The following is a 26,335-nucleotide window of genomic DNA, read 5'->3' as shown; positions in this document are numbered from 1 at the left end:
TTAATCGTGTTTTCTATTTCTATTATTTATTTAATGATGCCGAAAATCATTGGTTAAATATGCACGTTAAAAAAACACATGTAGGACGACATAATTATTACAAAATTATAATAGTAGGCCGACATATTACAAAATTATCATAATCTGTGGGAATTTTTTACCTGAATACCTTATCAAATCAGAAACCTTTTATGAAACCACTAAAACCTACCCTATGCAAATGTTCAGTTCAAAATTTAAACAGTGTATTAAAATCAAGATCTAGGCTTACACACATTATTGAGTCAGTATTAACGCGAGCTATTGGTTACTAACATTTACATACATAAATATATATATATATATATATATATATATATATATATATATATATATATATATATATATATATATATATATGTGTGTGTGTGTGTGTGTATGTGTGTTTATACTATATTTATATTTCGATATAAAATTACTAATATCTCTGAAGTACTATCTGTAGTAGAAATTAATTTAAAATAACTAATCTACCAAGTTAATCAGGTTAATATTCCAAAAGGTGCAGTGATGCATGACCAATCCCCCCTGATATCTCTACCAGTCATGAATACCCAAATTCCTCCCTATCTAACAATGTTGTGTTTGATGGTACCCGGCGGTCTCGACCCCCCTTTTATCTCTTTCTGTTCCTGATATTTAAAACCAGAATTTTTGTATTTGTACGCTCGCATAAGAAGATGAATGGATGAGTCAATTAACAAATTATTATCAGTCCACTGGCGGTAATTTAAGCTGTAGATGAAAGGACCGGTGCTAGTTCAATGTTAGGTTCATAAAAATATTGCTGCTGTACAAAAGGACTTTTTCAACTATTTCATTTTTTGAACGGTTTATTTACCATGGTATGTGCCTGCGTTTTGCATTATTATTAAAAAAAATTAAAAAAAGGTTTGTAAATTATGGTCTAGGAGTTTTGTGAATGCCCAGCCGCGTTTACTTTCCCTAACGTGAGTTAGGTACCCATCAGATCTGGCCAAGTGCAGGCACGCTTCAGTGATTTGAACCAGGATTCGAACTCCAGGATTATATATATATATATGTAACGAGTCCCCGAGTCTATCCTGCCGACAACGCCAAATGTAACGAGTCTCTGGCTACCCTGCCGACAACGCCAAATGTAACCTTCCCGAGTCTAACCACTCATTCCACACAACATTGACCACAGCATAGATACTCGAAGATGCAGGTTCATTATTGATCCTTTTATTACATGAATCAAAGAATGCTTCACAATAATATAATGAATCAAGAGAGATGTTTCACAATAATAGTCTGAATCAACGGACCCCCAACAGTCCTCACTAGGCTTCATCTAACTGAATACACATGTCTAACGTCCTTCTTAACACAATACGGCTAACCCGTTCAATAACCAACTTGATACTGCCACACTGACTCACTGATCGAAAGCGAGCGAGAGAGAGAGACTGAGACTGCGAGCTCAGCCGTCGCCTTCCTTATTTATCCCCTTCATATCCGTAATCATATTCGGTCCTATCATACTCGTAATCGTAATCGTTGCATTACGCCGCTTCTGTTGTACAGTCCGATTTAATAAGCCATCTGCATCCTGTCACATCAAAGTTGACAGACCGTCTTTCGTATCGCTTCCCGAGATACTACGCCCTGGCTTTCTGATCGTTATCAGCCACCACCTGTGTTATTACATCAGTCGTGTCAAAGTTGACAGCGCTGTACCGCTTTCTTATGTCTGGTAACTTCCCCTAGTTACATCCACCCCTGCCTTTTTTTGTGTGTTATCAACCACAAACAACGCCCGGCAGGTGCAGTCCTTCAAAGTCCATCGCACCACCGTAAAAAAAATCCATTGTTCCACTCACTGTCAATGTCGTCACATTCGTATAAGATTGACCGTTATCCCTATTTCACATATCAAATGTGTCTACATCATCTTCCTCAGACACAAAACAGTTCTAGAATTCACATCCACCTTTTTCGTCTGGTGCCTTCACCAGTTCACTTTTATGACTTTTTGAACAGTCTGTTCTCATACCAGCGCGACCATGAAAGAATTGATGGTTGCTGACAAAAAATTTCGTATTCTTTTTGTTTCTCAAACTTCTCCGCGGACCACTTAACTGATGGTCTACTGTCTCTCTGCTTTTGGAGGGACCGGGATCCTCCTTGTTGCCGGTATCCTCCCCTTGTGTATCGCTGTTGCGCTGTTGATGGTGACATGGTTCCGGGATGGGTATGTGAATTTCCGTTATAGTTTCCGGTTCCCTAATTGTCTTGGATTTCCTTGTGTGTAACTGCTCTTCTTGACTATGACAATATTTCTTTAATTGAGCAATATTCGCCCACCGATCCGGTTTGGTGTGATCGATGGGTCTTATCTTAAAGGGGCCACCTGCTACTTTAGGCATCTCCACGACTTGCCATATCTCCTGTCCCCAGAGGTCGTGGATTTTGTTTCTGCCTAACGGGTGGCTACGCAGTAATACCCTGTCGTTCAGTTTGAGTGGCGGGTCCTTTGTCTGTACCGGCGGTTCCCTTCGCCGTGCTTCATGTTCTAGTCTTTCCTGTACTACCCTGTACATTTCTCTAATTCGTCTCATATGTTCATTCACATATTCCAGTGCAGTGTATGAGCCAGTCATACTCTCCTTTTTTCCTAGGAACAAGTCAAGGGGGAGTCGAGCCTCCCGTCCGAACAGCAACATGTATGGCGAAAAGCCGGTTGTGGCATGGGGTGTGCAGTTGTATAGATATACCAACTCTGGGAGAAAATCAGGCCAACGTTTTTTCTGTTCAGGTTCTAGAGTACGCAGCAAATCATGCATGCTGCGGTTGAACCGCTCGCACTGTCCGTTTCCTTTCGGATTAAATGTGGTTGTTCTAGATTTGTTGATCCCGTAGTGGCTGCACAGTTGGTTAATTACTTCTGACTCGAAGGCCCTTCCTTGGTCAGAGTGTAATTGTCTTGGTATGCCATATTTGATGAACCAATGTTCTATTAAGACCTTTGCCACTGTTTTGGCAGTCTGATCTCGTGTGGGCACCGCCACAGTCCATTTGGTGAAAACATCAGTCATTACCAACACATGTTCCGTCCCATCCGATGATTGCTCCAACGACGTAAAGTCCATAGCCACAATCTCTAGTGGTTTTGTCGCTAATAGGTGTCCCGATGGCTGTCTCATTTTGACAACTGGCATTTTCGCATGCTGACACCTCACACAAGCCTCACAATGGCGTTTGACCTCCATTTCCATATTGGGCCAGTAACACCTTCGTCGTAATATTTTGTGCGTCCTGTCCTGACCCTGGTGTCCTGCCCTGTCATGTGCCAACCTTAGCACTTCTTCTCGTAATTGTCCAGGCACCACCACCTGGTGTATTGTCCCATCAATTTGGTCATAAATTCTCCGCATGAGAACACCATCCTGTATACTGAGACGGTCCCACTGACTCAGTATTTTCTTTGTTTCTCGACCAAATTGTTCTCTTTCCCTTCTTCCTGGGAATTTTTGTTCCTGGACGTGTTTCAACAGCGGCTGTAAGCCACTATCCGTTCTCTGGGCATCTCTTATCTCTTTGTGATTAAGGCAACTAAAATCACCAATGTCCCTATGTCCGGGCTCTGTGGAAATGTGCTCCACCCCGGTCTGTCCGTTCTGCCTCACTTGCACCCCGTGAGGGATATCTGTTGACGCTCTGACCTCACATATTCCTGTCAGCGTTTCTTCCTCATCGCCCGGTCTCTCGTAAGGATTCCTTGATAAGGCGTCCGCATTGCCAATGGACCGCCCCGGGCGATATTTTATCTCTAGGTCAAAGAGTGCCAATTCTGCTGCCCATCGCTGTTCGATGGATCCCAACTTTGCTGTCTTTAGGTGACTCAAGGGGTTATTGTCAGTGTATACCACACATTTAGCACCTAATAGATAGTCCCTGAATTTTTCCGTCACAGCCCATTTTAATGTCAAAAGTTCTAGTTTCATGGCGCTGTAATTTGTCATGTTCTTCTCTGATTCCTTCAGAGCTCGACTGGCATAAGCAATAACCCTGAAACCTTGCTTTTGTTGTTGTGATAGCACAGCTCCCAGACCTTTAGAGCTGGCGTCAATTTCTAGCCGAAATGGTTTGTCAAAGTCTGCGTATCCTAATATCGGCGCCTCTGTCAAAGCCTTTTTCAATAGCTTAAACGAGTTCAGGCATTCATCAGTCCATAATTCACCTATCCGTTGTGTTTTACCTTTCTTTTTCTCCTTACTGTGTTTCTTTGTCATTTTGTTTACCAAGTCATGCAATGGTGCGGCAATTTTTGCAAAACCAGGCACAAATTTTCTATAATAGGAAGCAAAGCCCAAGAATGATCTGACCTCTACCGTAGTTGTTGGCTGTTTCCATTCTTTAACAGCTGCAATTTTATCTGGGTCAGTGGCGATGCCATCCGACGAAATCACGTAACCCAAAAAATGTACCGATTTCAGACCGAAGCAGCATTTGTCTGGGTTCAGCTTTACTCCTATCTCCCTAAGACGGAGAAACACTTGTTCTAATCTTTCTAGATGGTCCTCCCAAGTTTTTGAATAAACTAGTATATCATCCAAGTACACCAACATTATTTGAAATAGAAAGTCACTCATAGCACTCTGCATTACTCGCTGGAATGTAGCAGGTGCATTAGTTAGACCAAACGGCATACGGGTCCACTCGTACAGTCCCAGTGGAGAAATAAATGCAGTTTTATGTTGATCGTTGGGGTGCATGGCCACTTGGTGGTAGCCACTAGCCAAATCCAAGGTAGAAAAAAATCTTGCTCCCCCCAACGCATCAAGACATTCATCAATACGAGGCAAGGGGAATGCATCCCTTCTTGTGATATTGTTCAATTTCCGGTAATCACAACACAGTCTTATCTCCCCTGACTTCTTTTTTACCACTACTATCGGTGCCGCATACGGGCTCGTGCTGGTTGTAATAATTCCCTTTTTTAGTAGATCGTTCAGGTGTGCCTTCACCGCAGAGTAGTGACTTGGTGGTAATCTTCGATAAGGTTGCGCCACCGGCTTGTCCTGTAGTAAGGGTATCTGGTGTTTTATTACTTCCGTGTAACCCAAATCACCCTCGTACGAGGCAAATATATCCCTGTACTTATTCAACAATTCATTTAGTTTTGGGTCCTCAGTTTCCGGGAATGTATATGATCGGCCATCCTCTTTCTTCACCTCGGCCGTCACATTGACCGACCTAATTGTTACTTCATTACTGCTGGTATTGCTCAGTTCGATGCACTGTGCCGACCTTTGTACCTCGACGTTCTGTGGTACTCCTACCAGAGTATTAGGCGGTATAAAAATTTCCTCATCCAAAACATTTGCCACTAATCCTTGAACTAGTCCATTTTCCGCTGATGTGTATGTCCGCAGTAACACGACGCCTGCCCTCAGTGCGGCGCCACATGGTTCTATCATCACATCACCATTCACGCTTCTATCCCCAATTTGTAATGTGATTGCCTTGACCGTGTTTGCCGGGACTGATATCCTTCCTCTGGTCTTGGCAAACCTGGCCAACCTGGATCCCCGACCTGGTGTGGTCGATCCGACAATATTTGTAAGAAATTCTGGCAACTGGCCAAGAATATTCATGCCCAACAGGCAAGGTATATTTGACACATTTGTTTCTAGGTTGTGTTTCGTAACGAACACCCCAACCTGCTTCAACCTATGTCCCGCCACCACGACATCCGCCAGAAAATAACCACAGTAAGGAATGGTTAGTCCATTAGCTGCCGTCAGGCGCATGCATGTGTCAGACCTCAACCTATGGTCTTTTCCTTTCATCCATTTGGTGTAAAAATTTTCCGTGATTGTCGTCACCTGGGAGCCTGTATCCACAATCGCCTTCACCGCGATGTCCCCAATCGTAATCACCATTTCGGGACAGACTCCCATCATTTTGCTTCTTGGGCCATAACCTCGCCCCTCTGTAGCCTGGCCCTGCCTTACAGAGGACGACCGTTTCCCTGGCAGTACCGTGCCATATGTCCGGGTTGTGAACAGGACAAACAAATTGGTCGACCGTCAGCCGTCCACCGGAGTGATGGACCGGCGGGTCGCGGCCGTCCAACCTGTCTCTGTTTTGTACCGTTCTTTTCCTGATTCTCAGCTGTTGACCTGCTTTCTAACCTCTCCAATCTTTGGTTAACCTTATCCAGGTGGGCCAACAGTTGAGCCATCATGGTTTCCACCGTGCCGGTCCCCGTGGGTGGGGATTGTTTCTGTTCCGGCACAGAGACTTTGTCCACCGAACAGTTCGATTGGTCCTCATCCTCGGACCTGCGGATCGCTGAGTTCCTGACCCGAAGGAAGGTCAACTGCGGGTCTTTGTGGACCTCCTCTTTCAACTCTCTCCTTAAGATCGGGGTTGCTAGCCCCTCGATGAACTGGTCCCTCAGTAGGCGTACATCAATGTCAGGTGTTTTGCCCTTTACCGAATCAAAGGCCCTGTTTATTCGGTGTGAATACTCCATCACACTCTCCGCCATTCTCTGCTTTAAGCCTACGAACCCCGATAGCAGTTGCGATCCCGACCGTCTCTCCCCAAAGGTCTCCATAATTAGATCCAGCACCTTATCTGGATCTGATTGGACGGTTTTATCGTGGCATTTGACCTCTGCCCTAACCGTCTCTCCTATACTGCCCATCAGCAGTCTTAATCTTTCCTCTGGTGACATGTGTCTCGAGGCCCAGGCCGCTTTGACCTCTTCACTGAACCTGTTGGTTAAAGTTGGATCACCGTCCCCGTAAAATTTGTTAATGTGGGACTCTCTGGGCAGGACCACAATATGGGTCTGCTTCTCGTCCAGAGTAGACATTTTATTCCTTTAGTAAAAAAAAAAAAGAGTTCTTTCTTACCGTGTGTGTATGAAAAAAATTTTCCTCGTTCCTCAATTTTCACTGTTCCTGAATGTCCGAATTCACACACACACTAAACACAGTTATGAACTAGGTTGACTATGGGTGCCTCAAGCGGCAAGTCTCGTTGAATTCATCCTGGTCGCAGCGCCAAATGTAACGAGTCCCCGAGTCTATCCTGCCGACAACGCCAAATGTAACGAGTCTCTGGCTACCCTGCCGACAACGCCAAATGTAACCTTCCCGAGTCTAACCACTCATTCCACACAACATTGACCACAGCATAGATACTCGAAGATGCAGGTTCATTATTGATCCTTTTATTACATGAATCAAAGAATGCTTCACAATAATATAATGAATCAAGAGAGATGTTTCACAATAATAGTCTGAATCAACGGACCCCCAACAGTCCTCACTAGGCTTCATCTAACTGAATACACATGTCTAACGTCCTTCTTAACACAATACGGCTAACCCGTTCAATAACCAACTTGATACTGCCACACTGACTCACTGATCGAAAGCGAGCGAGAGAGAGAGACTGAGACTGCGAGCTCAGCCGTCGCCTTCCTTATTTATCCCCTTCATATCCGTAATCATATTCGGTCCTATCATACTCGTAATCGTAATCGTTGCATTACGCCGCTTCTGTTGTACAGTCCGATTTAATAAGCCATCTGCATCCTGTCACATCAAAGTTGACAGACCGTCTTTCGTATCGCTTCCCGAGATACTACGCCCTGGCTTTCTGATCGTTATCAGCCACCACCTGTGTTATTACATCAGTCGTGTCAAAGTTGACAGCGCTGTACCGCTTTCTTATGTCTGGTAACTTCCCCTAGTTACATATATATATATATATATATATATATATATATATATATATATATATATATATATATATATATATATATATATATATATATTAACATTCATTTATTATTAGAAGTAAAAATATCTTAGGATATGCTGCTTTAAATAATATAAAATTGTCAAATTTCTGAAGGTTTTTTGAGAAACCAGAAATACAGTAAAGTACGATTTCCGGTTACCAGAAGAGAAACCTATGTGGGCTATGAACGAATTTTTGTCCACCCAACTAAAACTTTACGGTACTCATGTTATCGTATTTACACACACACGCACACGCACACACACACTCACACACATACTCCCACCCAAACACACGCACACTGACGAAATTGCAAAACTGTTGTGTGTTTTTTTCGGACAAAAGTCTAAAACATTAAGATATATTGAAATCTCGATTTTGTTTTTTGTGAACATTTACAATATTTACCTCTATACTCCTTATAAAATAAAAATAAAACTACTAAGTTACTACGATCCAAACAAGTAAATACTCAATTATTTAAATTAATCGATACCTTCCTAAAGTAATCGATAACTTTCATTACGTGAACTGAACCGAATCGACCGATGAATTATTCACCCCGTATGCATGGCTTGTTTCCTACGATTGTTTGGTTTCTTTTGTTAGTTGCGTGTCAGTCCGTCACACGTGAATTACACGTGAATTATCGTGAATTACACGTGAAATCTGAGAACGGAAACTGTTGATGGAGCAGGACTAGAGTGAAAAATTTGAATCAGCATCCATGTTTTATCTACAGAACCTTCACGGAGCACAGGCCGACTACTTGACCTCTCCCAATTACTCAGTTTTTAGTAGTAGAAGGTCTATAAACGCACAATGGCCGTTTAATGAATGGCTAGTTAACTCTGAAAGTAATGAACGGGTGACCAATATTGCTGCCAACATCCCCACCCAGAAACGGTATCTTGGCTAGTATACAAACCTCCATTTAGTCATCAGGGTTTGGACCAAATGGTATCATCTAAACTTAAGGGGGGGGGGAGCAGGGAGCATCTAAACTTGAGGGGGCGGCGTGGTCAGCAGGGAGAACGTATGATTGCTAATTCATAAAGTCCCGAGTTCGAGCCTCCGGGTAGATGATGCACCTTAGCTCGAGACAGCTGCCCATCTAGGAGAGACAACTCCAAACTCAACCAACTTCTGTCTTGCAGATTGTTCTTGAGAGTACAAAGAAGCAAATCCAGAAAGAAAAGCAGACTTAAGTCGGAGTCAACGGCCTATATGGCTCATAACATGCTGACATGAAATACTTTAGTTGATGAAGATCCTGTTCAAAATTATTACAATTAAAAACGAAGAAGAACAAAAATAATCAAGAAGTAATTAACATAATTAGTGTAGAAAGCAGAAATGATGTCATGCAATTATCTTGACGTAATTAACAGATTCAGTGTAGGTAGCAGTGATAATGTGAGCGAGAGAACGTACACCGTGCGAATACTCTCCCATAACGACACCTGCTCGGACTTTGGTCAACTTACCCCTCTTGAGTGGGCGGATGACGTGAACGTAACATTTTCTATGACCCAGAATAAGAATGGATAGTGTGATCATCAAGCTTTAGCTTGTGTGATCATCAAGCTTTAGCTTGTGTGATCATCAAGCTTTAGCTTGTGTGATCATCAAGCTTTAGCTTGTGTGATCATCAAGCTTTAGCTTGTGTGATCATCAAGCTTTAGGTTGTGTGATCATCAAGCTTTAGGGTGTGTGATCATCAAGCTTTAGCTTGTGTGATCATCAAGCTTTAGCTTGTGTGATCACCAAGCTTTAGGTTGTGTGATCATCAAGCTTTAGGTTGTGTGATCATCAAGCTTTAGGTTGTGTGATCATCAAGATTTAGGTTAGATAAAAAAAACCAGAAAAGATGTAGGCAGAGAAGACGCTAAGGCACTATACAAAAACATGTACGTTCTATCACGTTGATAAAGTTTCTGTTGCAAGATGACCAAGCAAGACTTTTCGTTTAGAAAGATATGGGGGGGGGGGGAGGGGGGAGTCATTCATAAATAATGTCGCGCTTTTTTAAAGACTTTTACCTCCCTCTTCCCCATCGTCACCAAAATGCCAGACCCCACTCCCAAAAAAAGATGTCACACATCAGCCTGCAGCTGCCTCCTCCTCCTTCCCCCCCCCCCCCCCCATTACCACCCTCAAAATATTTACTTTAAACATAGATCTATTTTAAAACTTGTATTACGTTTCGTTTCTATTTCCCATGTTGTCTTTGTTAGATTGTATAGATTATACATAGTGAGAAGTTTAAATTTAAATTACAATGAATATTAAGGTCATCACACTTTGGGCCTTTTCATATGCATTGGCATCAAAAATCCACCAGCTAAGGGAAGCAACCGGGAAAAATAAACCCCGGTGCAAGGGATGCTACTCTATTTTCTCACGTTATAGTTTTTAATTTACCCCGACTAAATATGGCGGATGTAATAGTAAACAGTTGAGTTTACCTTCTGTTGTCTTCACATAACAAATGTAGGCCTACACGTCTACCATGGTTTTATTAATAAGTGATATTCTTTTTTTTTCATTCTGAGTTAACATAAAAAGAAAATGTCAGAAATAGTTCCTCATTTTTCAGTGTTTTAGATCTAGATATAAGATAGGTGACACTTGTCACTTTCTCACTTTCTAATTCTTTCACTTGAGTTTTTGTTTTGAGGATTGGATTTCTCTGATTCATTGGGCCATTTTTTTGAGGAAGTTTCAAGTTTATGAAGTGAGATAAGTCTGAAGTCAAATCTGTAATCGCTACCAGTGACTTACACAATCATCAGATCATAGAAATGTTTAGAAATGCAAAATATCTAGAGTAAAGTTCCACGCGCGGTCACACATAGCGGAAAATTCCAAATTCCCGATTTTCATCGGGCGCTATTTTATAACCGTTTCACACAGAAACAAACCGAAAGCACTGTATTACTCCGCTGCCATTCTACTGTAATATGTATGAGTCATTTTGTATTCCTACGCATAGTATTTAAGATATTCATGTTTTAGTGACGTCCCTCCTTGCGATATTTTTTTTCCCTTTTTTTTTTGCCTGCGTACGCAAGAACCTGCTTGCCAACGAGCGTATTGTATACGTTTTGATCCAATTTTAATAATTGAAATAAATATTTTACACACTTAAACGTGTTGTTGATTGTATTATTAATTAATAGATTGCAAAAATAATAATTAAAAACATGTTAATTAAATTAATTAAAGACATTAAAAGTTGACCCAGTGATGACTCAAGGGACGCAACTATAATAATCATAACAAAGGGACGTAACAACCACTAAAAGACATAACGTAACATTTGCTTAGATATGCTTGTATGTAGAGACACAAACTAGATTTAGAAGAAGTAGATGATCGAAATAATTTAAAACAGCAGAAAAAAATAGAAAGTATACAGATTCTAGGCTTAGTTTGAAATATAGAGCATCTAGAACTAGGCTAGTCTAGCTCAAGTCGTTGGTTACGCAGCGATGTGAAACCACCGTAATCGACACCCAAGCTGCGGCCACCCCTATTTACCTATCAGGTTGCTTTATTAGCCTTATCTATCGTATGTAAAGTGTCCCGCATATATTGTAGAAGCTATTTATAGTTAACCTAGTTATAAAAAGCTTTGATTGGTTGGTTTTATTCATCTCATCCGGGACCTAGTGTTTTTCATAGGGGGAACTAGAACCGCCTACGACGTCATACCTCGAAACTTTAAAATTTAAAAACTCGACTTCCAGAAGGAGAAAAACAAAAGAATTTGACCTGGATATATTTAGAAATGGACAGGTTTACAGCAGATATCGGTAGTTTCGTATAAAACATCAAAACAAATATTGTACGAAGCGATAAACAGGCGATGATCGCACCGGTGTTTTAACCGCGCGTGGAACTTTACTCTAGATCTAGAATCTAGAATCTATCTAGTAAAAAATCTAGGGTTCTTTGAATAAACTAAAATAAACTTTAACATACAACTTAATCTTAAGGCCGATTCTAGGATTCTAGCCGGAAGAAGATCTGATAATATGATAAAATAATGCTATGCGGCTACAATGACCTGATTTTTCTTGTCATCTAGATCTAAATGTTCTTTGTCTAAGCCTAGGCCTATTTGTTTTCTTGATGGGACAGAGCTTGGATTATTAATAGCTTTGAGCTTAACCTAGTATTTCCTGCCTTAGTTTTATATTTAATTCTATCTTCTAATTGCCTAATAGTACAGTATTGTTGTATATTATTTAACTACGAGCCGACCCGTGGCGTATCATACGCCACTATTTAGTTGTTTTATTTTCTACTTTTCAGTAATTCATAATTTGTGAATTCGACAGTACCAATGCTGCCACTGAAAATATTTGCTTTAAAACACCATCAGATGGTCGTTAAGGACGATACCCCCTCCTTTCCCCCAACCCATACCCCATCCCCCCCCCCCCACTCCCCACCCCCCTTGAAAGCAAACTCCTCTTCGTTACCTCCCCTAAGTTTAAAATCATTTCAAACTTAATTATCTGCCCCTTATAGCCGTCACTAAACCCAGCTCTACGATTGTAGACATTTAACGTGAACCACAGCTCACCAGACTTCCTAGAGAGGAAGAGAGGGGACTGCAAGGCTTTCTAACGTCTCCAAGAAGAGAATTATATATATATATAGATGATTTGGTGAACTTAGCCTACATTTGGCTTTGTATTTTATTCCCTCATTGTAGAAGAGATGTGGAATTAAATCACAAAAAAGTATTCTATCCCATAACTTCTAACCAGTGATATAACAAGTAATTTGAATCCTATTGGCCTAATAAAAAAAAAAGTAAAATACTCATTATAACCAGGCTTTAATAAAATGTGTAATAAGTTTATTTTTAGACATGAAATGAATAAATCATGCTGACTGATAGGTGATTGCAAAAGTTGGTACAGATCTACAAATTTGATATAATACTTATATATGAAATTTCATGTAACGGTACTCAAGTTATCGTGTTTACAGACACAGACATGTGGACAAGATTGCAAAGCTATGTTTTTCCGACTGAGGGAGGTTTAGAACATCGAGATTTGCAAAAATCTCAATTTTTTTTCTTTGCACGATTACAATACTTTCTCTATTTCTCTATACCTCGTATACTAGAAAATAAAAATTGTCAAAAGTAATTAAATTTTACAAAACTAACTATATAGGTACAGCAATCCCTACTGAAGTAAAAATAATAAAGTCTTTATTGCCTAGCCTCTATAAACCTCACAGCTAAACTGTCATGAGATGTGAAAATTAAACAGGTTAAGATTAGTGACATCTGGTGCACAAAGCAATTCTATACTGTGCCTAGCATAGCGTAAGCTTATTTTCTATTGATTTTTTAATGTAGCTTTCAAATGACAAATCAATATGTGAATGAGGAATAGATGTGCTGTTTTCTGATAGCCAAATTTTATCTTCAGCTCAAGCTTAAATCTCAGTATTAAAAGATGAGTGTCCTTTTCCCTATTTATAAGCCTCCCTAAAGTGTTGAATATCACCCACAAAATATAAGATCACCGTGATCATGTCTTGGTATTAGGTTGTGAAGAATATGTTTAAATTCTATATCTTGGGAGAAATAGTACTATATATAATATGTATATTAAAAAATAGACTTTATTCTTAACCTTTTTCCAGGTAAATTTAGTTATGCGCAGAAAATAATTTTGATATTTTCTTTCAAGTGCATGCCTTTGAATTTTTGTAACAGACTGTATCATGAAATAATTTATATTGTCTTATACACCTATATAAAAAATACCTCTGAATGTTCAGTCGATTCAGTTTCTAATTAGAGATAACAAATTCTTTGAGTTTTTGCAATGAGGTTGAAAAATGTTTTTGGAATTCTTCATTAGAGTTTTAAATAGTTTGTTATATGTATAAGATGTTAATGAAATCACTTTTACTAGAGTTCATATTATAAAACGTGGTCTTTTTTCTATCATAAAGTTCTGTTACATTTGATTATCTACTGGAACAAAAACATCTCATGATTATAGCCGGAAATATTTCATTCTTGATTTTGGTGACATTAGTAACTGTGAACTCATCGAATCAAAAAAAAAAAACTGATGACTGTATTAAATCAATCAAATTTTTCATGAATGGAGGATGAAGACAAAGTTTCGGCTGCTTTTTGTTGGAGCAGCGGTGTTTGTAATTTATGTATCCTACAAGATTTTAGAGCCAGAACTTTATCGCCTCAAGAATGCCCGTGGCTTAGGTGTGGACGCTGGGTATAATCAGTATGGCAATGGTCTAGATAAAGATTATCACAGGGGTGAGTTTCCTATTGAGGTGCTCCCACCCAATGGGAGGCAGGAGAGTGTTGTTATGAATGCTGTTAATCAAGACTCAGCGCAACAAAATATTTCTGTAACACAGGTATAAGGTTTTTTTAAATGTATTTTCATTTGTATTTATGATCTTTTTTGTGTATATATTAAACATGATGTTCACATTTCACAACATACTGATCATCACCATATATATTTTAAATAAGTAGTTAAAACTTTGTTATTCTGCGGCTTAGAAATGACACTAACACTCATAGATGTTAGTGTTTGTTATGGGTTAGCTACCAAACTCACTGCTCTGTAATATTAACTCTTGTTTTATTTGTTCCAGGTTATCAAATCCCTGATAGACAGGTACACACCACAGTACACATACCAACTCAGTGACTCGCCATGGAAGGTAGCGGCCAAATGGGTGGAAGCGCGACAAATCCTCCCAGTAGATGACCAGGAATTGGGTGAGTGGTTTACAAACTACTTTTGTCTAACACTGAAATTTCAAACTGGTTCATTTAACTCCAAAAGAGCTTGGGGGGGGGGGGGGCGCCACACTACCAAATTGATTCATTTTGTTCATCATATTTCAATAAGTGGGGTTAAAGTTAATATCAAATTAATCCATTATATTCAGTTTTTGTTAATTTAATCCAAAGTTTTATTTTGGGTACACCTAGCACCTTTTTTTTTGCCTTTCTAAAAAATAGTGGGGCCATTGATCCAATTTACACAAAAAGCTCAACATTATATATTTTGTTTAACAAATTAAATAGATGTATTTTAGATATACTGAGATAGTGTTTTTGTTTTACTAAACTATTAAGTTGAAAACATTAATTAACTGTTTAGAATAATTTAAGGGAAAATACTCTCAAGTTTAATCATATTTAGAAAATAATGTAAAATAATGTAAACTTTAATAATAATAAACAGATGTAATTTTTTGGCAATTTTTCTGGTATTCAACATGTAGATTTACGCAATCAATAAGGATTATCTGAATCAAGCGCATAATTAAGAATCAGCATAATTGTTTTTAAATTGGCTTTGGTAGCAAGAACTCAAGACAGTGGGGTTATTTTGTTGTATATAATTGAAAAATAACATTGCTATGTAGTATAAGCCTATACATACAAATGATACTATATTTTACAAGTATCATTTTAGACAGTCACTTTTATGCTGGGTTTTGAGGTTCCTCTTCCATCTCCTACATTTGTAAGGCCCAGGAAATGAACTCAAATTGTACAGAAGCCAGAAGCTTAATGCTAATTTAATTATTTTCTAAGGATAAAAGTAGTAATGTAGTATGGGGATCTACTTCCTGCTTTTATTGTTTCAAGTAAAATCTATAAAATAAGAACTCAATAAAGTTAATTTTAATTTGATTAAATATTGGGTGATGTTTTATATACATAACCCAAGATGTTTTGTATTTGTATTTTCCAAAAGAATTCTGGTTACTCCAGTTTTATTGAAGTCAGGCAACACACATATTACAGAAGCAGCATAAAGCATTATGAATTTTTACTCTTATCTTCATCATATAACACTACATCCAAGTTGTGTGAGTGATTTTATCTTTGTGGTGAAACCTGTTTTATTTTAATGTCAGGTTTAGAAAGTCTCTTTAGCGTTAGCTTTGAATAGAGATGTAGAAGAGTGTTTGGGTGACATAGATTGTGTTGTTTGTTACGTAAACTATTAGCTGGGCTCAGATACAATAACTAACATTCCATTGCCAGCTTTCATTGAAAGTGAAGTTCCCCTAGCTAACTCCCCTAGCACAAAACATCAGATATCTGTGGAAATTTAATCTTTTCCGCCGGAAAGATGAGCACACCAAGAAGGCTTCATTAAAATTTACATCAGCATTGATAAAAATAAACAAATTACTGTTGTATACAATGGTTCATTAGCAGACTTAAAAAATATGTTATGAAGAAAACTTCCTGAGAAAAAAGTGAGTTGGTTGGCTTAATAATGATTCATAGAAGGTAGTTAACATTTTCTTTAGGTTCTGTGAATCATGAAAATGTTGGCATTGTATTGTGTTTACTCGCCATATAAAAAGATAAGTAATATCTCTATCATAAGTAAGTCAGTCTACCAACTGCCTTCAGATCTAAATATTACAGCTGCAGCAGAGCTGCCCCTAACCCACCTAGTAGTTTTATTCGACAAAGAAGGTCCCTCATATCACGAAGAGAACCCCCGCCCATTGACCCCGATAATGACATTGTTTCATGTTAGCAGTGGCGTAGCCAGGAATCGGTCATGGGAGGGGTTCAAACATTTTTCCTTATGTATACAATCCTATATATATATATATATATATATATATATATATATATATATATATATATATATATATATAGGGGTCCATGGGAGGGGTTATAACCCCCCCCCCACCCCGCCCTCCTTGCCTACGCCACTGCATGTTAGGTTATAGGAATTGTTCACAGCATGAATGTTTTGAGAACACTCCACCCCAAAGTCCTGCCTACGCCACTTTTTAAGCTTTATCTTTTGTAGGTCATTGGTTTTTTGGCGAGTCAGCTTTAAAGGAACTATTAATAATGCATATACCTAAAATGTTGGGTTTTGTTTTGTTTTGACTGAAACATTTTAATTTAGTTGTTTGTTTTTGAAATGGTTATTTGAAATGTTTTGTATAGTTGGCCCCGTGGGCTGTAAAGAGCCATCGATCCAGACACTCTCACATATCTGCCCTGCTCTTAGAGTTGGTGGTTCAGATCATCGGGGTTTCAAGTTGGGTCGACAAGTGCTTTGACATTTATAGTTTTTGTTATTCAGGGACACATTTTTTAATCAGTTACAGGGGGAGGTTTTGTAAACGTTTGGGAAAATTGAAGGATAATGATTGTACCATCTGGCCAATACTTTCTGCAACATTTCACTTAGCAAACGATTCTTTCTGATAGCAGACGATATCCCTTCTCCTAGCAGATATTTACAACTTTCCCCTAGCAAACTATATTTAATACTTTCTTCTAGCAAACGATATTTAATACTTTCTTCTAGCAAACGATTCTTTCTCCTAGCAGATATTTACAACTTTCCCCAGCAAACTATATTTACTAATTTCTTCAAGCAAACGATATTTACTACTTTCTCCTAGCAAACGATATTTACAACTTTCCCCTAGCAAACTATATTTAACGAGCCGACCCGCAGCGTATCATACGCCGCTATTTAGTTGTTTTATTTTCTACTTTTCAGTAATTCATAATTTGTGAATTCGACAGTACCAATGCTGCCACTGAAAATATTTGCTTTAAAACACTAACCCCCCCCCCCCCTTTCCCCTAACCCCGACCCTACACCCCCCCCCCCCCCCCCGTGAAAGCAGCCTCCTCTTAGTTATTTCTTAGTTACCTCCTGTAAGTTTAAAATCTAACTAAATTATCTGCCCCTAATAGAAACCCTACTCTACGGCTTGTAAACATTTAGCTTTGTAAACATTTAGCGTGACCACAGCTCACCAGACAATGTGGGGGTGGGGTGGGGGTGGTAGTGATAGTGATAGAGAGAAAGAGAGGGGACTGCAAGGAGGCGCTTGCAGCTTGTTTTCTAACGGCTCCCAGTAGAGAATTATATATATAGATACTTTCTTCTAGCAAACGATATTTAATACTTTCTTCTAGCAAACGATTCTTTCTCCTAGCAGATATTTACAACTTTCCCCTAGCAAACTATATTTAACACTTTCTTCTAGCAAACGATATTTAATACTTTCTTCTAGCAAACGATTCTTTCTCCTAGCAGATATTTACAACTTTCCCCAGCAAACTATATTTACTAATTTCTTCAAGCAAACGATATTTACTACTTTCTCCTAGCAAACGATATTTGCTACTCTGTCCTAGAAAACGACATTTACAACTTTCCCTCAACAGACGATACTTACACATTTCACCGAGCAAAAGACACCTATCAACTTAGCAGACGACACATATCCCATACACCCTGCAGACAACCCATCTACTTACTCAGAACTTTGATGGCTGACCTCGTCCTCACTGTGGCTGCTGCTTCCCCGCCTGTCCAGCTGTTTGACCGGAGTTGAGTTTTCCGGCGTGAAGGACAGCAATTTTTTCCTGAAAGACATATCTTCTGCTGAAGTCTGTTTCCGAAACCTCTTTTGGTAATCGTACTCTGAAAATTTTGACTCCTTCATAGGACGTGTTTTGTTTTTAATTATTGTTTTGACTTGACCTTCGCCATGTTGTACTGGATACTGGAGAGAACTGTGTCACATTTGGCTGTTGGTATGGCCAGTAGTACGCAGGGGGTGGGGGGGGTGGTACTAGAAGCACAGCATCCTATTCCCACCGCCTGGTATGATATTTGGTAGATACATTAACTATGTATGCATGACTTGCTCTTGTTTGACGATTTGAATATTTTCATTGTCTGTTACATTTCACTGGGTAATACCAATATTATATCACTTGGTTTTTTTTAATCTTTGTTATTGTTTATGCTGGTGAAGTCCTAATGTCGAAACATCATATGTTTTTGTTTTTCCACATTAAATTTCATTTTTGTTTTTCCTTTTTATATTATTCTTTATATTTCCAGTGCTTCGTAAAGCATTCGACGTCAGTAGTATAATCACGTAGTTGTTACTAAAATTCGCGGAAATATTGATTTGTTTGCTGGATTTTGACTCCCAGTTTTTGTATCTGACGGTCTATAGTTGACGTAGATTTGATGGGTGTACTTAAGGAGGGTAACTCGCTGGGTTCTGCTGGGACTGATGTCATCTGAAATGTAATAAATAGAAAGGGGATATAACTCTCATTGAAGGGGAGTTCTTTATACTAATATAATATAACATACAGCTATTTATCTTAATCTAGCGGGATTTCGGCAAGTTTCGGATTTATAACAGCCTGAAGCAAACCGTTTATTCATTTATAATGACGTGGCCATCTAGTTTCTATCTCATTTGTCCTTGTTCTCCACTCCTTCCCCTCCAATTCCCTCTTCGTATCAATCGATTTGCGATCAAGGAGAGACAACCACGCAGGGCTACTACAAACTACGACAACGTATGCAACGAACGCTAACTCTGTTGACTTATTTGCCTCATTATTTAATTATCTTCGCTTTGTGGGAACTCGAAGGTCGGTGTTTGGGTTGGTTTGGCTGGTGTTGACTAGATACTGCCTCGGTTGTTGAATTGTTGGACAGAATGATGGGACAGGATTGACGTTAACTGGAGTGAGTTGGTAGATCTAGATAGTTTGAAAATCCATTTTTAAAAATTAGCCTTTCTGAATTGTTGAACAGAAATGATGGAACAGGATTGATGTTAACTGGGGTTGGTAGATCTAGATAGTTTGAAAAATTAACCTTTCTGACCTAACTGCCCTTAGGGCTGATGAAGTAGAGTTTATTTAATTCTCCTTGATATTTTCTTGAAACGGTTTTTATTCTGTGAGAGGCGCGTCGTTCGTGACAGATTCAGTCGATAATTTTAGATGGGGGAGGGGGTGTAACTCGATTATTTTGGAAAATTACCCTCCCCTCAATTAATGTCCCTGTCGACTACGCCTCTGATTAGACACCTATATTTTATTATACTTAAGCAGTTTTCATATAAAAAAAGAGAATGGTCAACGTGTTAACGGAAACAGTTCAGTTACACGGATACAGTAGTTCATTAAATCAGAGTTTCTTCCAGGCATCCCTTCGGGTGGAGCCCCCACCCCCCGAAGAAAGTCTACCCCCCCCCCCCCCAACGAAATGGAATTTATATAGTGAATATATACTTTTAACAGCGTCCGCGCCCCGCCCCCCCCCCCCCCCCCCCCGAAAATTTCAAGTGCCCCCCTCGAGAAAAAAGTCTGGAAGAAACACTGCATTAAATATAAAACCACACCAAGCACAAACCAGTGACACTAAGTTACTCTAAGGGAAATCCCCTAATTTTTTTCTTCTTGGTTCGCGTACTTTTTGCAGCTCGACAATTTTTGTATTGTGTTATCGAGTACTTTTTGCAGCCTGTCAAACATTGTAACTACTAACAGCCCCATCGATTCAGCGAAGATCGGCGCGGGATTTATCATACAATTCACTTAACGCTGTTGATTGCTTTATACAATGCGCTATGTACATTAGTTTCCCATTATCGCTATTATCACATAAACATCTGGATAGATGTATGGTTTTAAAAAATGTTGATATTTTTTTTTTTAAACCTTTCACTGCTCGCGGCATTTATTTATTGACCAGGGGAAGCTATCCGACATTAAAAGGATATCATCCAAAAATTAATGCGCTTATTTATTTTACGGATGAGATTTTTTATGGGGATTTTTTTTAACACCCTGTTGCCTTTTAAGGTTACATGAAGGGGGGGGGGGACAGACATGAGAGCAGACGGCCAAAGGTTGCCATCAATTTATTACATCCCCCAGCGCGGTGCTTGTCGTCTGCGTGGTATTTTGTCCGTCAGGGTGAACTCCCTTGACTGCCTGACACTCGTCCCATTGCCTACATGTGAACAACGAAATCAATGGCGCCCTCTCGCATGTACGGTCTTCACATTATTCTCACCCACAGTCCCCTCACCCACACACCCTCTGCACACGCGCCTTATACAAAGCATGCTTATGGTGGCATACATTCTAACAATGTTTACCCGACATGTAAGTGTTGTCACACTGACGCTTGATAAACAGCTCCTCTACCCCCCTCCATCCACAGCCACCCCACCCACAGCCACATCACCCACACACACCCCTCACCCACACAGCCACCCCATATGCACATGCATATATCAAGAATGCTTATTGTGGCATACATTCAAACGATGCGGTGTTTATCCGTCACGCAAGTGGTGTAACACTGGCGGTTGATAAATAGCTCGTCTACTCCCCCCCCCCTCCCCCCACACACACAACACCCCCACGCCTCATGATTAATAACCAGAACTGCCACCCCCCTCCCCCCTTCAAGCTCATCATGTAGGGGTCTCTGATGGCCGCATGTGTCTGTAGCATTTAACACGCGTTTAATATTCAACACATGGAGTCGTTTGTCATGTGTTGGGTACAGTGTCCTACGGTACACACATATATAGACGCCACACACAGACACCATCAAATACAGACACAATCACACACATAAACCATCACACACAGACACCAACAAATACAGACACCACCACACACATAGACACCATCACACCCAAACACTATTACATGCAGTCACACAAACACAGGTATCATCAGACAAACCATCTCACACAAACACACCCACACACATACATACATTTCTATCACTCATGCTGACATACGTCTACAACAATAAACCCCACTAACAGACTCACCCTTCACATTTTTACCCACACATTCACAAAAACACCCCCAGGCCTGAAGTGATAGCATCGCTACCAGAAAAACGCATCCAGTTATTGGCACAGCGTGTGCTCATATTTTGTTCATACCTTATAGCGTTAAATGCGGTGTTTTTGGTACACTGCGACATCTTTGTTTTCTTTTCTATTGTGATTTTACGACCCATTGAAACTTCTCTGAGTTTAGGAATCAGACCTTCAGTGTAGTTTAGGGCACAAGGACCTTCTCGACAGTTTATGATACAATGACCTTCTCTTTAAAGTTTATGATACAATGACCTGCTTTAAAATTTATATGATACAATTACCTTCCTTAAAGTTTATGATACAATGACCTTCTTTAGTTTATGATACCATGACCTTCTTTATAGTTTATGATACAGTGACCTTCTTTATAGTTTATGATACATTAACCTTCTTTATAGTTTATGATACAATGACCTTCCTTAAAGTTTATATGATACAATGACCTTCCTTAAAGTTCCGACAAATTAACGTCCTGATAGTTTATGACACCAAGGTCTTCCAATGAGTTGTAAGAAAAGGATATTCCTCAGTATTTGACACAAAGACCTTCCTGTGAGTCATGACACAAAGACTTTCCTGGGAGGTATATGAAAAAGACCTTCCAGAGTTTAAGACGTGTCCCTGAGAATTACGACTCAAACACCTCCCAGGAAATGACGCAAAGAGCTTACTAAGAACCTACAACACGAAGACCTTCGTGAGAAACTACTACTGAAAGACCTCTGAAAATTAAAAGCACGAAAGATTACACCACAAGTGCTTACATAATTATCGCTGAATGAATTTTCTCTATCGTCGATAACTATTCATCACCTTTTTACCCCGAGCCTTTTCTTTTGATTAGCAAGGGTGCGGTCTGACGTGATTCTGCCATTAATTCTTAACAAGACAGTAACAAAAGCCACGCAGATTGTTTCCTTTTGTGGGTATCCCAATGTAAATAGCTCCTTTTGTGTAGACCCCCCCCCCCCTCCCTCATAGACATCACACACATACCACACATCGTCTATTTGCCTGCGTCTAATCTAATTTCATTGATTAAGAAGGCTCCTGCACTAGCAGCTAACTAGGTTAGCGCGCATATCTCAGCTAATTTAACGTGTTTTGTTGTGTATGCTATCAAATGTTTCGCGAGTTTACTTGAACTTCCCTAGACGTAAATCGTCGCATGTTATTTTTTGTTAACATTTCCTTAGTGTTCATTGTGTACTTAAAGACATTATGTGTGTGTGTCTCTCTCTCATGTATATCTAATCTGATACTAGGTTTAATTAGTGTGAGCTGCACTGCTTTCTTTACAGTGTGCCAAAAAAAACCTTTTTATTTTCATTTTCTCGTATACGAATATAGAGGAAGCGGTGTAATCGTGCAAAAAATCAAGAAGAGATTTTAACAAATCTTACGTTTTACGCCTACATGAGTTGGAAAATTTTGCAATTTGGTGTGCGTGTGTCTGTCTGTGAATACAGTAACTTATGTAACGTTTCAGTAAGGTTGATGGAATTTCGCTAATAAGTATTCTATCGAATGTGTAGTTCTGTATCAACTTTTAAGCGATTTCCCTGTTGTTTCATATAAGAATATTCGAGAAAGTTTAGCGGAGATCACTCCCGGTTTATTTAAAGTTTCTGGTCACGCGATTCAAAGATCCGCCAACCCCTTGCAATAACAGTACATCATCATCCACGGCCAACCAGCTCTGTCTGGCTGTATAAATAAAACAGCGATTCGCCTGCTCAGGATGGTAACGGGACTCAACAGATCTGCCAGAACGGAAATCATTGGGCGCGAAGACAGTGAATTCGACACTACTGGGGGGAAGGGGGCACATTTTTCTGGCTAGGATGCCGCTTGACCTTTGGAAAAATGTCATTTTCTGTGGTGTAGATATCTTCCGAGATAAATACATAAACAACAAAAACAACAAAATAAAAACGAACAACCAAAAACAACATGAAACAAAGCGGAAGTGTTCTCTCCTTAACTTTATCGTTTATTACATTTTTAGTTTCTTGTGTATACGAAGTATAAAGTCTTGTAATCGTGCAAAAAAAAATCAAGATTTTTGCAAATCTCGACGTTTTATGGCTCCCTGAGTCGGAAAAACATAGTTTTGTAATATTGTCCGCATTCCTGTGTGTGTGTGTGTCTGTGTCTGTAAACACGATAACTTGAGAATCGTTACAGCTAGGTTGATGAAATTTCATATATAAGTATTATATCAAAATCGTAGATCCGTCTCAACTTTTGAGCGATTTCCGATAACCGGAAGTGGAACTTATTCTACTTTTATTTTTTAAAGCCTATAACTTGAGTACTGTTTCTGACAGATAAATGATATTTCACAAAAAAAGTAAGAGATCTACTTTTTTGCCATCTCTCAAATTTTGAGTAATTTCCGTTGACCGGAAGTAGTACTTTACGCTATTTCCGATTTCTCAAAAAACGCGTGTGAATTTATAAAGTACTAATAATATTCCGCACTATTATACACATTTTGTTTGGCGTTCACTTGGTGCGCAATTCTTTTTCCTACGAGATTCTCTTCTATTTTAAAAAGTTTAAGTAATTAAAAATGAATTTAAAATATTGTCTATATCTCGAGTTGCCATCCCCCGTAGTGTTATATAAAAATATTCGAGAAAGTTTATGGGAGATCACTCCCGCTTTATTTTAATTTGAAAGCTGGCTTGAATGCTGCTCCTTCAATAAGTTGATGTGTTCGATAATAGTCAAACAGACGCTCAACAAGTAAGAGAACGTTCAGATATTATTAAAACGTTTAGGGTAGGAGGAGGCAATGCATTTACCCCCGTCGCTACTGTTTGATACAGTTCAAAAACTACATCTGTGGAATTGGACATCGAACTATACCTGGAAGCTTTTTTTTCTCTCTCTTAAATGTAATGATGGAAGGGATTTCACCCTACACAATTCAGTATTACGTGGCAACTACTTATGGGCCGTTGGGAGCAAGTCATTACCTTATGTCAAATACCCCTTCATCTGCCCTTATCCCCTGCCCCAAAAACTGGAGTAGGTCATTGATCCCTGTAGATTACCAGTTGGCTCCAAGACAAAACTTAAACGTAAGGGCAAGCGTTGGTTCCAGAGGCGGGGTGGGGTGGGGGTGCGGACCGCACCGACCGTTACCATTTTTGGGGGTGACACCATGGCGAAACTTGTAAAATATAAAGAAGAAATATGATTTCTGTCAGTTCGATTACTGATTAATTAGAGTTAATCCACCTATATTAATAACTGACTGTCGATAAACATCTTTACTATTAACTGTGCACACGTTAAAACTATCACCAGAGGATATGGGGGGGGGGGGGGGGTAACACTAATTACAAAATTTACAGAGGAAAAAAGGTTTTGTTGAGTATTTTGAATAACTGATAAATTAATCAACGACCGGGGAGGGGATGACACCAAAATTTAATAATTTACGATGAAAATGATGCTTTTTTCCACATGAATTAGTTGATGGATTAATATAATGTATACACAAATTGACACCATTAGACAAAATGGGAGGTGTTGACACCAATTGCAATTTTATATATATATATATATATATATATATATAGGCCTACGTATATGTGTATATTTTTTTTTTCGGGTAGGGGGTGGGTCGACACCATGAGGTGTCGCACCGGGTGACACCCGACCTAGCGACGCCACTTGTTAGCTCGCAGTTTATTGCTAGGGTTAGGGCGAGGCTTATGACGGTATAAGCTTTATTCTACACCTTCCTGGTTCCCCTGCGCGGTATTCTATTGTCAAAGTACGAAATCCCATGTCTTTCTTATTCTGTTTGGTCCATTTCAAGCATATTATAGAATGCTGTGATTTTATAAATGTCGGGTTTCTCACTTTTCCGAAGTTTTCGATGCATTCTCAAGAAGGGGGTAATTACATGGGAGTCAGGTATTGGTAAAGACCGGGTGAGAATTAAGATGTGGCCAGAATTCTAGAAATAGTCTATGGAGTACCAGAAAGTCGTGGTTGGGGTTTGTGGTTGTATGCATGAGGGTTGGAGACGTTGCCAAATGGCGTGATTTCCTACTGTAACGGCGCCGATAACTGCCGCGTATTGATTCAGCTTAGCTATTCTTTTACACAGCGTGATGAATGCTGGGTTTGAGCGAATCATCATGAAATCTATTGATCACAATAGTTGAGACTCCTTTGTATAATAATTTATTTATTTTTAACAAAGGCGCCATCGTGTGTCAAAATAAGTCCGATTTTTTAAATCGAATTTTATGTACGTTGCTAGTTTTCAGGAGTTTTTTTTTTGCTGAATGATTTTTTTAAAAATATGTCTCAGAATAGTTTTTTTTTTTCCTTTTGATGAAAAGAAAACGTTAAATTAAGTGTGAGTTCAAGCTAATTGATTATTACTTTTAGTTTTAAGATTGTACAGTAACGTTAGCCAAGATTTTTGGATGACAGGCATAGAAGACGTTGTTCTAATGATGTTCCCTCCCGTAACACCACTAAAGACCGAATGATGGTTCTTCCCATAACACCACTAATTGCCTAATGATGTTCCCTCCCGTAACACCACTAAAGACCGAATGATGGTTCTTCCCATAACACCACTAATGGCCTAATGATGGTCCTTCTCGTAACACCACTAATGACCTAATGATGGTCCTTCCCATAACACCACTAAAGACCGAATGATGGTCCTTCCCATAACACCACTAATGGCCTAATGATGGTCCTTCTCGTAACACCACTAATGACC

The 26,335-nt window shown here is 39.4% G+C and overlaps 2 protein-coding genes across 4 annotated transcripts in view; one reads left to right on the top strand and one right to left on the bottom strand.

Moving 5' to 3' along the window:
- LOC131953011 (potassium channel subfamily T member 2) overlaps positions 1–18,406 on the bottom strand; it is a 124,850-nt gene extending 106,444 nt beyond the window's left edge. Inside the window, exon 1 of the mRNA XM_059315987.1 lies at positions 18,173–18,406. Within this exon, the coding sequence (XP_059171970.1) occupies positions 18,173–18,360 (188 nt within the window). The 5' untranslated portion in view covers positions 18,361–18,406. The remainder of the gene's footprint in view (positions 1–18,172) is intronic.
- The window catches only part of LOC131953010 (glycosaminoglycan xylosylkinase-like), a 32,128-nt gene continuing 16,043 nt past the window's right edge, over positions 10,251–26,335 (top strand). Inside the window, exons 1-3 of one of the 3 annotated variants that reach the window (XM_059315983.1) lie at positions 10,251–10,317; positions 13,816–14,250; positions 14,494–14,620. In XM_059315983.1, the coding sequence (XP_059171966.1) occupies positions 13,978–14,250; positions 14,494–14,620 (400 nt within the window). In that variant the 5' untranslated portion in view covers positions 10,251–10,317; positions 13,816–13,977. The remainder of the gene's footprint in view (positions 10,318–13,815; positions 14,251–14,493; positions 14,621–26,335) is intronic. The other 2 variants (XM_059315984.1, XM_059315986.1) reach the window with 2 other exon arrangements.

This window comes from Physella acuta, unplaced genomic scaffold, assembly GCF_028476545.2.
Source record: "Physella acuta isolate Inbredline_101_S28 unplaced genomic scaffold, ASM2847654v3 ptg000900l, whole genome shotgun sequence".
Lineage (NCBI taxonomy): Eukaryota > Metazoa > Mollusca > Gastropoda > Physidae > Physella > Physella acuta.
Note: the sequence above shows the minus strand (reverse complement) of the source record. Positions and strands in the feature narration are given on the sequence as shown.